At 39.5% G+C, this 15,782-nt stretch overlaps 2 protein-coding genes across 2 annotated transcripts; both read left to right on the forward strand.

The window, feature by feature from the left end:
• The first annotated feature begins 3,861 nt into the window (after positions 1–3,861).
• LOC123274272 lies at positions 3,862–4,611 on the forward strand. Its single transcript, XM_044741838.1, has one exon. The coding sequence runs from the start codon at positions 3,862–3,864 to the stop codon at positions 4,609–4,611; it is 750 nt and encodes a 249-aa protein (XP_044597773.1).
• Positions 4,612–6,086: 1,475 nt separating this feature from the next.
• Positions 6,087–8,043, forward strand: LOC123274274. The gene is made up of 2 exons (XM_044741839.1): positions 6,087–6,814; positions 6,924–8,043. The coding sequence occupies exons 1-2, from the start codon at positions 6,087–6,089 to the stop codon at positions 8,041–8,043; spliced, it is 1,848 nt and encodes a 615-aa protein (XP_044597774.1).
• The last annotated feature ends 7,739 nt before the right edge of the window (positions 8,044–15,782 follow it).

Consider the following 15,782-nt stretch of genomic DNA (forward strand, 5'->3'; position numbering starts at 1 on the left):
AATAAACAAGCTATCCGGTCCATATAGAGGTTGAGTCGAAAAAATTTTTCCACGTCCGTAGATTAAAAAAAACCAAAAATTTCGAAAATTTTTTTCGGTGGTTTTCTTATGATTACTCGAAAAATATTTTCAAAAAGAATTTTCAAACTCAGATCCGAAAACTAAACACTTAGAGCTACAATTTGATTTTTTTTTTGCTGTACGACCATTTTTGTCTAAGTTACAACCTGTTGAAAATCCCCCAAAAATTTGGATTTTTTTCTGCTCCCTTAATTTTTGTGAGAAGTGTATTTTTTGTTTACTAATGAAGATTAGTTATTTCTCTTATTATCTTATTTAGTATAAGTTGTAAAATAACTCACCGAATGTAATGAGAAAACATTTTATTGCCTTCATTGCCGCATATAAAATTTTAAATCAGTTGATCGCTATAGAATTTAATGCATTGAAGCGCTATCTAATGGTAATATTTCATGACATGGACATCATATTCACTTTTTCCGTGGGAAAATACATGGTCATAGCAATTTTTATGACAATTGGTTGAACGGGGCGGAAGTCGATATTTAACAGCGCCGCCTGGTAGCAAGTTACAACAATGGGCATAGCATATAAACCTTCTTCGTAAAAATACATGAACGTACTAAATTTCATAATGATCGGTCAAATAGTTTCCGAGTTTATCGATGTCATATAAACAAACATCCTCTTTTATATTTTAATAGTTTATTATTAATTTCTACAATAATGAATTAATTTTTATATTATGAAATGTATGACTTGTGATCCAAAATTAATTTTCAAACAAAAATTAATGATTTATTTGATATTATTCATTTTTAATGAAATGAAATATATTTTCGTTATTTAAAATTAATTTTTAAGATATAAAATTGATTCAAACGATTCAAAATTAATTATTTATGTTCTAAAATTGATTTTTATGATCAAAGATAAATTTTTAAATTATAAAATTCAATTTTATAATGTAGATCAATGCTTTTGGCTCTCGTGTGATCAACATCACTGATGAGTCTAGTAATGCTATTAGTCTCTTTAATACCAGTTACAGGCAAAGGTGTTATTTTATATTATGAAATCCATTATTTACAATTTGAAATTTATTTTCCTGAAAAATAATGAATTTTTATGAAAAAAAAATCATTGTGTATAATTTAAAATTAATTGTTTATAATCTCAAATTAATTTTCATGCATAAAAATTGATTATTCAACATCTGGAATTAATTATCAAACAAAAATTGATATTATCAATTTTTATCGTTGAAAGTTAATTGCTCATAATCTTAAATAAATTCTTATAATAAAAATTTATTATCATGGTTCGAAATAATGTTTTATGATAAAAAGTCAATTATTTATAGTCTGAAATTAATTTTTATTATAAAGTCAATTTTATAGTAGAAAATTAATTTGTATGATTTAAAATTAATTTTAATAATTATCATTGAATTACTGTTTATCTAAAATTTATTATCATAAAGAAAATCATTTACTTATTTTCTAAAATCAATTTTGATGATATAAAATTTAATATTTAAGGTCTTAAATAAATTTTGATGATATAAAATAAATTTATATAATTCAAAAATTAATTTATAATAATCTTCAATTAATTTTCGGAATTGAAAATTTATTTTTCTAAATTAAAATTTATGATTTATTTGATATTATTTATTTTTGAAGAATAAAATTGATATTTATTATCTAAATTTAATTTTATGATGTGAAATTGATTTAAACAATTCAGAATTGATTATTTATGTTCCAGAATTCATTTTTATAGTAAAATATTAATGTTTAAATTATTAAATTTTATTTTATAGTATTAAATACATTATGGACAATTAAAAGTTAATTTTCAAATAAAAATCCATGATTTAATCATTTTTATTAATTTTTATTAATAAAAATTGATTTTTATTATCTTAAATTAATTTTTATAACAATAATCCGATTACTGTTTGTTCGGTGAACAAGGCCCAGTAGCGATTAACTTGCTCCTGGGGGACACCCAAATTCAAGAGACGCACCTGTCCACCGCTAGTTCCCGCAAAAATCGAACCGCCAATAGAAAATCAGCCTCTCGATCACGTCATGAATCGACCGCTTTATTGGCTGATCGCTCCCACTAGACATGCGCAATAGCCTTCTTCCCCAACTCAACGAGGAAGAAGACGGACTATTGTTATTATCTTTCGCTTCTACGCTTTCGCTGCATCAAGTCGCCATTAGTATTTCTTTACTTTCGCTTTTTGTTAATAAACCGCATTTCGCTTATTTTATAATTTAAATTGCTTAAATTAACCGCTAATAATTCGCTTTAATTTGTTATAGGTAAATTGTGTTAACAGTGCATTTATTTCACCGCTTTTTCAGTGCCGGCAAAGTGTTCAACCACGTGTCAACCGGCTTCGCTTTTGCAACCCACGCTGTAATTTACAAATCCGCTTTTATCTTAACAATCCGCTATTAAAAATATTAAATATTGAGTGTAATTAATGTAAATAAATTACTAGTGTTATTTTTGATAATAAATTACGCGTTTTAATTGAGATATCCAACCCTAAACCTGATCCCCGCTTTTCCGCTCTTTCTGTAATTATTCATTGGTCCCTCGAGCCGGATCAGGCTGGCTCTATCTCAATTAAATTAATTTATTATTCCGCTTAAAAATTGTGCTGTGCTAAGTGAAGTGTAATACCGCTAGGAAAGGTCGAGTGTCAGGAGCATCGCAGAGCACATCGGGTGCTGCTCCTGATAGTCATTCGTACACCGGTACGCTGAACTTTCCGTTTATTAAGACTGAAAACTCGACTTCGGGCCTTAAATAACTTCGCTATGGAGAATTACACAAGATAGTTGAAAAATGCAATTTGTGCTTCAACTTTCGTGTTCCGCACCGCGCCGCAGATTGCAAGACCGCTTAAGATTGCCGAAAATGTGGTCAACGTCACCACATGTCCATCCATTCTGGATGCACCAACGAAACCAGCTTCACCGCAGTCTACATCTTCCGCACAGGCAACTAATCGTTCCCTTTAGACCGTTTACAACTTGAAATTAACTGTTGATTATTTCAGATCCGCTTTCCGCTCAAGTATTGCTAGCTACCGCCTTAGTCCAGGTACGCCCGCATCATGGTAATCCAATCACCGCCAGAGTGTTGATTGATCAAGGTTCAGAGCTCTCATTTATGAGACAGTCGCTCTTCAAGAAGCTTGGACAACCGCTACAGCGTGACATGGTCATGCTCAAGGGCATTGGCAATGTCTCCGCAGGAAGCTCACTAGGTGTGAGCACAATTGAGCTTCGTTCACTGTGTACGACCGCATCAATGCATGTCAGCATGCATATTCTACCAACACTGACGGTAGATCTTCCATCGTTCGTGATCGCTGATCCGAAATGGCCGCATCTTGAGAATCTCAAGCTCGCTGACCCACAGTATCTACAGCCACGCCCTGTAGATATTATTCTAGGTGCATCACCAGCCGCACAGATCATGAACGCAGAGATTCAACGAGGACCTCGCAATGCTCCTATTGCACAATCCACCACGCTTGGTTGGATTGTCTATGGAGCTGTCACCGCTAAACACGCTTCAACATCACACGCAGCACTACATGCGTCAGTAGATACTGAATTACAAGACGCTATCGCTAAGTTTTGGGAACAGGAAGAAGTTCCATCAGGAAATTCACCGCTCAACACCGCTGAAGAAGACGAATGTGAAATTCACTTTCGTCAAACGCATTATCGACAGCCTGATTGACGCTACGTAGTGAGATTACCGCTTAAGGCCCTTGAGAGTCAACTTGGCGACTCTATCAACGCAGCTATGGGGTCACTCCGCAGATTAATAACTCGCTTGTCGCGAGAAAGAGAATATTCTGACATGTATCGTGCATTCATGGCAGAATACATTCAGCTAGGACACATGGTACGAGTACCAGTCAACGAATTGCCCGCAAACGCTTATTTCTTGCCTCACCATGGGGTATTGAAGCTTGATAGTGCCACTACGAAGCTCCGCACAGTGTTCAATGGTTCCTGTGCAACATCTACAGGAATTTCATTGAACGACATTCTCCACGCAGGACCCAAAACGCAAATTGACATTTTTGATGTGATGTTGAGAATCCGTTGCAGCAGGATTCTATTCGCTACTGACATCACCAAGATGTTCAGACAGATTGAGGTCGACTCGCTTGATTGGCCGCTTCAGTGCATTCTCTGGATAGATGAGAATGACTTAATAGACGCTTACTGTCTCAAGACAGTCACATACGGAACCGCTAGTGCACCTTTTGACGCTGTACGTGTGCTTATCCAACTAGTAAAGGATGAAGGACACCGCTTTCCGCTAGCTGTTGCTCCAATGTTGAAAACACGCTACGTAGATGACATCTACGGTGGAGCGGACAACGAAGAAGACGGGGTCAAGGCTGCAGTACAAACAAAGCTCTGTGTGCAGCAGGCTGCTTCCCGCTTGCCAAATGGGCTAGCAATAGCCCACGGTTACTCGCTGAAGTCGCTCCAGAAAAGCAGCTGGATACACCGCTTAAGGAAATCAGTGATGCACCAGTAAAGGGGCTGTTCATAAATTACGTAAGCATAATTTGGAGCATTTTACAACCCCCCTCCCCCCATGATAAGCATTAGTAAGATTTTGAACTGATGCATCCACCCCCCTCTGAAATCTTACGTAAGATATACATCAATTTTGGGCTTTAAATAAGTTAAAAAATATTTTTAATTTTTAACAAATGCCATTGAAACGTAGTAGATTTAAAGGGAACGCTATGGAATGCGCCACTTCTTATTTAGAGAATTTATCAATTAATAAATTAAATCTTAGATTCTAACCATTCAAGGTACGTTTCAAAATGTGAGTTCTGCCTGGCTCCAGAGACTCGGTTACTTATAAAATCTAAGAATAAATACCTTGAACTGGCTGTAAAACTAATAAAACCAACACCAATACTTATGTATAGCTTATTAATTAGGAAGTCGAGTAGGTGTTACTTCTCCGGGTGAACTGGAACACGTGGCCTCTGGTACATGTTCTGGTGAATCCACCTTAAACCGCGTACTAGGAGTGGGATGTAATGGCAAGATGCAAATAACTGATTGACTTATTCGTTGGATAATTTGCTTATTAACTATAAAATAAATTATTTTAACCACTGATGCCTAACTTGGCAACATTCACACACGAACTGGAGCTAATTAGTAATATTAGGTGCTTCGAATATTACTAATAATATATCAAACTGTTCTGACTGAACAGGCAAAGTGAATCAAACTATTTATTACAAAATAGGCAAAAACGGATTAATTAAACTTGACGGACAAGGTTGAATTTTTCAAATTAACACCAACTGGGTAAGATTCAACCTTATAAACCCCAAATGGATTATTTAAACTATTCCAACTGAATAGGATTCTATTACTTTAATTTTTACTATGTACATCAACTAGCATTTTTAACAAAAATAAAAGATTCTGACACTGATGTCAGCTTCGCTCTTTCTGCCTTGTTTTAACAACTTATTACCAAACAATACTGTGTGTGACATTATCGATCGAGAATCTTAGTAGAAAAGTAATTTAAGTTACTGACTACTGAAATAATTTAAAAATTTTGCTTACGTAAGATTTGTCTACTAGCGCCCTCCCCCCTAAGTAAGCATGCATAGAGATTCAGATTGACCCCCTAATGAGTGCTTACGTAATTTATGAACAGCCCCAAAAGTCCTGGGCATGTACTGGAATTCACGCACTGACGCTCTCGAGTTCAAGTACACGCTACCGCCAGAGACGCCCAAGACAAAAAGAGCTATTTTGTCTGAAATCGCTAAGCTGTATGATCCGCTAGGACTTCTCGCACCAATAGTCGTCAAAGCCAAGATCTTTATGCAAAATCTGTGGCTAGATAGAGTGTCATGGGATGAACAATTGTCACCATCACTCATTCACAAATGGACTGGATACCGCGAGGATCTTTGAAACATCGAATCCATCCGCATTCCACGCTGGAATAATATAGCACCTGGAGCAACTATGGAATTGCACGGGTTCTCAGACGCTTCGCAAAACGCTATGGCTGCCGCTGTTTATTTGAGAGTCACTGACGCTGATGGGAACACAAAGGTCTCACTTTTGTGTTCAAAAACGCAAGTAGCACCGCTGAAGACCATGACAATCCCACGCTTGGAATTATCTGCCGCATGGTTGCTAACACAACTGATACTTCATGTCAAAGAAGTTCAGTCGCTTGAAAATGTCAGGATCAATCTCTGGACTGACTCCGCTGTGACTCTCGCATGGATTAAAAGTCCAGCAATCCGCTGGAAGACATTCGTCCGCAATAGAGTGGGAAAAAACCAAGAAACGCATCGAGATGTCTCCTGGAAATTTATTCCAGGAAAACAAAACCCCACTGACTGCGCTTCAAGAGGTATACCTACGCTAAAACTGAAACAACACGCTCTCTGGTGGCATGGACCAACTTGGCTTCATGAACCAGAATCCTCTTGGCCCACTCTGGAGCCTCCAACCGACAACGCAACGCATCGAGAAGAACGCCAAGGTCTGACACTAGTAACTTGGAAAGCAGAAAATTGCCTGCTCCAACAATTACTGTCGCATTACACGCAGCTGTTTCCACTGCTACGGAAGCTTAGCATCTGGCATCGTGCCATCGACCACTTTAAAGGAGTTCCACAATCTTCGCTGGCCTACCCGCTTACTCCATCAGACCTGGAGCGCGCTAAATTGACCTTGATTAAGTTCACTCAAGGACAATACTTCGCTAGAGAGATTCACACGCTACAAGATGGTGATGGTCTGCCTAAAAATAACAGCATCACTAAGCTGATTCCGTTCATCGACCATCAGGGGTCCTGAGAGTCGGTGGCCGCTTGAAAACGCATTGCTGGACCCAGAAGAGAGGCATCCAGCGATTCTACCGCGACAATCACCGCTTACATCAATTTTGATTGATGATTCGCACCGCAAAACGCTTCACGGAGGTACTCAGCTTACGCTCGCTGACTTACGCAAGAGTGTCTGGATCATTGGAGGCCGTGTTCCAGTCAGATCATTTATTTTACGCTGCGTTATCTGCACGAGACATCGTGGTGAACGCGCTCAACAGTTGATGGGTCAACTACCCGCTGCACGAGTAAATCCAACTCGAGCCTTCTTGCATACAGGACTCGACTACGCTGGACCTATCACGCTGAAAACGTTTCAAGGACGTGGAGCAAAAACATACAAAGGCTGGATTGCAGTCTTTGTATGCATGTTCAGTTCAGCTGTACATCTAGAGCTAGTAACTGACTACACCGCTGCCGCTTTCATCGCCGCTTATCGCCGCTTCACTGGTCACCGAGGTATCTGCCACACGCTATATTCAGACTGTGGAACCAATTTTGTAGGAGCAGATAAAGAGCTGAAACGACTATTCGCTGCAGGATCCCGCACATTACGAGAATTATCAACCTTGATCGCTCAAGATGGCACGAACTGGAAATTCAATCCGCCTGGAGCTCCACATTTTGGAGGAAAATGGGAAGCCGCTGTGAAATCTATCAAATTTCACCTTCGAAGAACAATCGGAGACTCGCTGTTGACGCTTGAGCAATATTCAACGCTACTGGCTCAAATTGAAGCCATATTGAATTCCAGACCGCTCACACCGCTGAATGAAGATCCTGCTGACCTGGCTGTACTGACTCCAGATCATTTCTTAATCGGACAGTCACTGACCGCTATCCCAGAGCCATCGCTGACAGATTTACAACCTGCTCGGCTCTCGCACTGGGAACAAGTCCAGCAAATGGTTCAACATTTCTGGAAACGCTACTACCAGGACTGCATCTACCGCTACCAGGCCATTTCAAAGTGGCATCATCGACGCAACCAGATCAAGGTGGGTTCAGTAGTACTGATCACCACTGAGGATCTCCCGCCAACCAAGTGGCCATTAGCCAGTAATTGCTGTCCATCCAGGTGAAGATGGACAAATCCGCGTAGTAACTGTTAAGACAGTTAACACAGAGCTGGTACGTCCAATTACAAAGCTCTGTGTCCTGCCGCTAACGCATGAAGAAGATGATCTTGTCGACGCAGCCGCCAACCCGGGGGAGAATGTTCGGTGAACAAGGCCCAGTAGCGATTAACTCGCTCCTGGGGGACACCCAAATTCAAGAGACGCACCTGTCCACCGCTAGTTCCCGCAAAAATCGAACCGCCAATAGAAAATCAGCCTCTCGATCACGTCATGAATCGACCGCTTTATTGGCTGATCGCTCCCACTAGACATGCGCAATAGCCTTCTTCCCCAACTCAACGAGGAAGAAGACGGACTATTGTTATTATCTTTCGCTTCTACGCTTTCGCTGCATCAAGTCGCCATTAGTATTTCTTTACTTTCGCTTTTTGTTAATAAACCGCATTTCGCTTATTTTATAATTTAAATTGCTTAAATTAACCGCTAATAATTCGCTTTAATTTGTTATAGGTAAATTGTGTTAACAGTGCATTTATTTCACCGCTTTTTCAGTGCCGGCAAAGTGTTCAACCACGTGTCAACTGGCTTCGCTTTTGCAACCCACGCTGTAATTTACAAATCCGCTTTTATCTTAACAATCCGCTATTAAAAATATTAAATATTGAGTGTAATTAATGTAAATAAATTACTAGTGTTATTTTTGATAATAAATTACGCGTTTTAATTGAGATATCCAACCTAAACCTGATCCCCGCTTTTCCGCTCTTTCTGCAATTATTCACTGTTTATCTTAAATTAATATCTCTAATGTAAAATCAATTTTAATAATTTAGAATTCATTTTATACTAAGAAATTAATTTGTATAATGAAAAATTAATAGTTTGTAATCCAAAATTAATTATTTCTCATCTGAAATCAATTTTCTTAATTTTAAATTAAATATTTATGGTATCAAATCACATATTATACCATGAAATTAATTATTTCTAATGAAAAATTAATTTTCAAACAAACTATTATTGATATATTTGATGTTATTATTTTTTATCTTCAGAAATTGATTATTTATATTTAAAAAGTAGTTTTTATATTATCAAATTTATAATATATAGTTTTAAATGAATTTTTATAGTAAAAATTAATTTAAAAATTTGAAATCAATTAACATAAAATTGATTTTTATAATTCGAAATTAATCAATATATTATTAATTGAATATCTAATCTTGTATCCGGCGTTGCCTCATAAAACACTCAGGGTCTCTGCCTAACGACGAAAAGTGCAGCGCTTGCACTTTAAAGGACAATCACTCGGACAACACCTCGATCACGCTTTGAGCACACTGTTTCCACGTTCTGTCAAATTTGCAATTTTAGACTAATAAAAAATTCAACTCTCTTCCAAAATTACGATCCGGGTGTATAAAACCACCAAACACCACAGATCAAACGTTCACTCTTTTATCAAAGAATATGAAGGAAGGTATCTTCGTAGAACCCGTGTGGGTCCTTATATCGCGTTACGTATAAGGCAGTATACAGCACTCGGTCGCGTATACAAAATCTAAATTCATCTCAACTTTTAACTTATCTTCTACGAACCACGACAGTGTGCTTTTCGAGCAGAATCGAGGGCCCCGTGTCCGTTGTAATATCTTAATTATAACTTGTCGTTCTATTATTTATTAACGGCGGATCTTAGTGTCTGTCAGAGTCGTTACTCTGTTTACGAACTCATTTAATAAACATTCTAAACCGTTAAAATATAATTATAAGTATATAGTTATAAGTGAAATACCGTGCATTGAGTGCGTCTCGCCCATAGGGCAAATAATTGAATAAAATACAAAACCAGAACTTCTTGCTTCACTTCATTCTAAATTAAGATCCTGAACGTCTTCTAGTACATCGATCTACACCACGAGAGAAGGAGGAGAAGTCAATCGAGGACCTACCGATCGACTTGTTCCAAATCCAAAATCGACAATATAAATCATAAAGACAACTGTAAGTTCAGTATTCGATATCGACTTCCCTTTTATTTCGCCGTTGGAACTCCTGGTGACCGGAAGGCGTTCGAAATTCACATTAAAAATAAAACTCTTGTAGCTTGCCTACAAGAGAAAATCTATCTAAAAGCGTGTCCGAGCCTCCTCAAGGCCCACTCTACCAATAATTATTTAATTATAATTAATTCGGACATAACAGATTAGATTTTTGGTGGCAGCGGTGGGATTCGAACGCATCCTTTCGGCTTACCACAAACGGTAGTCCCGTTAAAATTTTCAAAACTTTTACTTTTCAAAAATTTCGGGCTAAAACCATCACAAAATTTTAGAAAACAAAATTCCTTTATCTTATGATCGAATCGATCCTTTTTTATTCATATCCTTCAATCCATTTCAATTTGCTTCAATTAAAGTATTAACTCCTAAAGTTATAGAACTTTAATTTTTAAATTAAAAATTTTTTTTGATTGCGAATAAAAAGTACCATATATTATTCCTCTTGCACATAAACATTAAAATTTTTTTTTGCCGTCAAAAATTATATTTCAGTTCATTGACACACTTTAAATCTCTTCCATTTAAATTCGTTATCGTAATACGCTTAGTATCACATTACGTGTAGGTTACGAGTCAGTGTACTCTTATACTTACATACCTTTTTTTTGCTGACGCGAAAATTTTTGCGAAGTACGTACTCACAACTGCAACCTAGTGTTGAGTAAAACTTACGATTTGCTTACGAGGTTCTGCTGCAATACTAGCAGTGCCTTTATACGGAAATCAGTTTCAAAGCACTTTGCTGCTGTCTATCGAGCAATGAGACTGTTCTTGAGATTGATCTTCCGGTTTAGCAAACCGTAAGTCAACTCTTTACATTTTGCGACTCAAGTTTTCTTTCTCGCTGCTGTCTATCGAGCAACGAGAAATCATAGAAAATCTTGATTCAAAATTATACAGGACAAGGCTTTATAGTACCAATTTATCTAAAATTAAAATTATTCATTATTATTTTTTTGTTGTCGATCTATTTACTTTTCTGATTAAGCCATGGAATGCTAACTATAGCACCCAAAAGAAAATAACTAATGGTACGACATTCACGTAGCGATTTTAAATTTCAAATCAGAAAGGCCTATTCAGACTTCTTTAGTGGCCAAATCTATCACCGCCCCATAATAGAATCCCGTTATTGGGAAGATCCTACCTTTGTCAACTCCTCTACCCCGGTCATAAGAGAAAGAAATATTACTCTTGTTAATAAACCGGAAAATTGTATCAAAAATCGATCGATCCAAATTCCATCGAGGAATATAGAGGACAGACCCTTACAAGAACTGAACGACGCAGTCCCTATCGACGCCCGTACGAAAGTTATCAACTGGATAAATCAAATCCCAGTAATTCAGTTAAATTGCCTTGTCGAAGAACCATTATCCAAAAGCCTAGGATAATAAGCATCGTCTCAGCTCCAGCCGGACTATTTAAAATACTTACTCGGCCGATAAACAACGATCATCATGGCACCTCCGAACCCAGAGCAAGCTGCAGTGGCAGCCGCAGCATCAGGAGTGGGCCAGAGAAGCTGAGCGTCTCCGCAGAGAGGAAGAGGAAGCCAACAACAACGCCAATCGACCTGGAGTCAAATTGTTCGATCTCACGTGAAATGAACCTGAGAAAAATTATTACAAAATCACCAAAGAGATGGTGGAGGAAGAAGCTCTACCCACGTTCACCAGAGACGGAGATGTCAGCTACAAAGAATTCGACCGCCAGTTAAAAGAATGGCTCCATATGATGCCCGAAACTAACCAACAACCCTTCATTGGTCGTATTTTACGGAAGCTCAAGGGCCGTGCAAAAAACGTCGTAGAAGATATGGAAGTTCGGACCGTACAAGAACTCGTCAGCGTTCTACGTAGTCACTTTCGACTTGGAGATCCTCTCCACATAAATCTTGCAAAACTGACTTCGGCCCAGAGAGGAACTTATAAAGCAGTGGAAAGTTTTTACTATCGACTGAGGTCCAATCTCCGAAAAATTCAAGCAGCAGTTCCGGATAACGACCACGAGGATATCACCAATCAACCCCGACGGTTAGCAGTCGACTTATTCTTCGAGTCTTTGCCAAATTACTTAAAATGCCTCGCCTCAACTCGTCAATACGCCACTATGACAGCTCTTTTCGAGTCAATTCAGGACCAAGCGCTGAAGTACGACAACAACATTAGACTTCAAAATCTAAAGCCCTCTCAACGAGAATTTCCTCAAGATCGACATGGAAATCATTATTAAGAAATCTTAAGAAGTAAGAAGACCCTTTAGAGCCTTCTTTAAACTTGATGGGCGCTCGTCAGACCGAGGTAAAGACAAGCCAGCCCCAACTACCTCAACAAATGACGGCAGCCATGTACCGTCAATGCAACCAGTAAACGGAATCGCCCTGGTCACCGGCCGCGGACCAGTAATCACAGTCAAAAATCCAAAATTTCTCAACAACAACTGTGAAATACTGATTGATTCCGAAGCAAACTACAATTTCATCAGCATCGAAGCCTTAGCTGACGACACTACCTTTAATTATGAAGATCTCGGACAAGTGGGGGGATCGGAACAAACAAACAACAGATCATCGGAATCGTCACACTCACGCTGTTTGATAAATCCATCCCATTCCGGATAGTACCTCGCTGACTAGGAGGGTACCTAGCCATCCTCGGTAGCGAATTCCTCGCCAAAGAACAAGCCAACATCTCATTCTACTGGCACACGATGGTACTGAGAAGCCAGCCCGTTCGCCCAATACCCTTTGTGATCCAGAGAGGATCCTGCGATTCTCAATTACTCGCAGTAAGTGGAGGCCCAAAGATTGACTTATGCTGTCCGGTCCTGCTGGGAAAATACCAGAGATTTATCATAGATACCGGAGGAGATGTCACCATCATCAATCAGTCAGCACTCAGCCTGGAACTTACATAAACCCGAACAACCGATTAATAGCACGGGAATCAGCGGCGAAGCAGTACAAACGCTCGGTACAGTCGAGTTAAAAATTTATGGCCTACCAGTCCAATGTCAAGTAAGCAGAGAAGATCTACCGGTCCCTGGAGTGGGGATACTCGGAAACGACTGGTTAGAACGTGAGAAAGCCGAGACCTCGTATTACGAACAAACTCTCACCGTCATGGCTCGACCTCTGCAACCTATATCTTTCAGTTTAGACATCTATGAGCCATCTACCTTCACCGCTCCTCGCAGAACAAAAATGATCGCTCCAGTTTTTATCAAAAATCCAGGACGAACTCAAGGATATTTGCCCCGAATAGACCTTCCAGTAGGCCAATTTATGGGCGAAGCTTTGGTCGCCGTAGATGGGGAAACAGCTACCTGTATGGTGTTTAATATGACTAACGAACCTGTCACCATCGAACTGGAGCCACAAATCCTCGAAGACTACGAATTTCACGTTGAAGATCCATCCAACAGCTCCAGTGAGTCACAAGACGATGGTCCAGCAGATATTAAGACCATCGAACAACGAACAACATAAATTTTAAATAAAATTCCACTAAAAGATCTTGATACGGAGCGACGTGAACAAATCACAGAAATAATCCATGATTTCACCGACATCTTCCATCTACCTGGGGATAAACTGGGATGCTCAAATCGAGCAACTTGTAAAATTCCAACTACAACTGACAAGCCAGTCCACGTGAAACAATACCACTTCCCCAAGCAACATCAAGATGAAATACAGCGACAAATCGACAACTTATTGGAACAGGGAATTATAAAAAATTCCAAATCTCCTTATAATTCCCCGGTATGGGTAATTTCGAAGAAAGCAGACCCCAAAACAGAAGCAAAGAAATGAAGAATGGTAATCGACTTCAGGGACTTAAATAAAATCTCCGTAGGAGATGCATATCCACTACCTTCTATAATCAGCATCCTGGACCAGCTGGGAGACTCTCTACTTTTCAGCGTCTTCGACCTTGCCAGTGGATTTCACCAGATCAAAATGGACCCTGAAGACGCCCACAAAACCGCCTTCTCCACTCCATTCGGACACTTCGAATACACAAGAATGCCCTTCGGACTTGAAGGAGCGCTAGCCTTCAAAGCCACCTTCCAAAAAATGATGAACTCGACTTTAAACTGCTTACCTTGGATATTAATTTATTTAGACGACATCATTCTCCATGCTCGATCTTTAGAAGAACACAGAGTACGCCTTAGAAGATTATTTCAAGTACTCCGGGATGCAGGGCTCACACTTCAACCAGACAAATGCAAGTTTTTATGCACAGAAGTCGACTATCTCGGACACGTAATCTCTCGAGAGGAGTGAAACCTGATCCTAAGAAAATTCAAGCAATCCGAGACGCTCCGAATCCGCGTAATCAACGAGAGATGAAAAAATTCCTCAGCCTGGCAAACTACTATCGCTGATTTCGCTAACACTACGACGTTCGAGCTAAACCGTTAACCGATTTAACTCGAAAAACAAAACCTTTTAAGTGGTCCGGAGAAGCTGAAAGGGCCATCCAAGACATCAAGAACGCCTTGTGTGAAAACTCTACCCTTTTATACCCAGATCTCGACAAGCCCTTCGTCTCAGCGGTCAGCTCTTCAGAAGAAGGTATCGCAGGTATCCTGAGCCAAGAATCAGACTCCACTGACTCACCAGAAAATCTAAATAAAAATAGAAAAATCGTAGCCTGCACATCCAGAGTCTTACGTGATGCAGAACTACGCTACACCCCAGACGAAAAAGAATTTCTCGCCATTGTCTACGCCATCCAGCAGTTCCGGCCTTATTTATACGGTAAAAGATTCACCGTTTAAACAAAAAGGGCCTGTGCAGTCTGGCTACGAGACACTCACGACCTCACAGACAGACAACGGAAATGGCGATCACAAATCAACGAATTCCACTTCAAAGTTGCTATCCGGACCAACGTCGGAGATTAATACGCGGACGCACTCTCATATAACCCGACAGGACGTCCAGAAGTAAAATCAGAGCTCCAAGAAAAGGAAGAAACATCTAACGAGCCCTCTATAGTCAACAGCCAAACGAAAATACCAGAAGCCGTCATGTTACCCGCGACAGGAGTTGAAAAGGTCACCGCAGACCCTCCAAAACGACGACCTGGACGGCCTTTAGGCTCAAGAAATCGACCAGCCCTCAAGAGTGCTCCAGAAATTCGACAAACAATCGCTTCAAGATTACGCTCCGAACTACGCAAAGGATCTCATAAAAATCCCATTAATTACATAGAACCCGCCACCTCCAGCAACGACGAAGAAGTCCAAGGATTGATTCACGATCACGTTTGAGATGACGATGTGTTCCACACTCCAGAGCCTAGAGGGGGGGAAGCTAGTCCATCTCTACCTGCTAGAGATACAATTAGGGAAATAACTCCCCCGGCTTATTTCGACTCCGGCGACGATGGAGATAAAGAAGAAGAAGAGACCCCCGTAGTTCCACAACAGAGAGGATCATCTGGAGAAGTCACAGAGTCATCGGCAGAGAACACTCCCAATGTTTACAACACCATAAAAACATTCGAAGAATTATCAAAAGATCAAAATCACACCCCATCCCGTCCTCCTTTATCACCAACAATACCCAAGGGAAATTCTAACTGGTGGCGACTAGTACCTGTACCAAGTCCTGACGTTATGAAAGAGGTAAAAAGATCCATCGAAAGCTTCCAACAAATA

Source organism: Cotesia glomerata, unplaced genomic scaffold (genome assembly GCF_020080835.1).
Source record: "Cotesia glomerata isolate CgM1 unplaced genomic scaffold, MPM_Cglom_v2.3 scaffold_28, whole genome shotgun sequence".
In the NCBI taxonomy this organism is placed as follows: Eukaryota; Metazoa; Arthropoda; class Insecta; order Hymenoptera; family Braconidae; genus Cotesia; species Cotesia glomerata.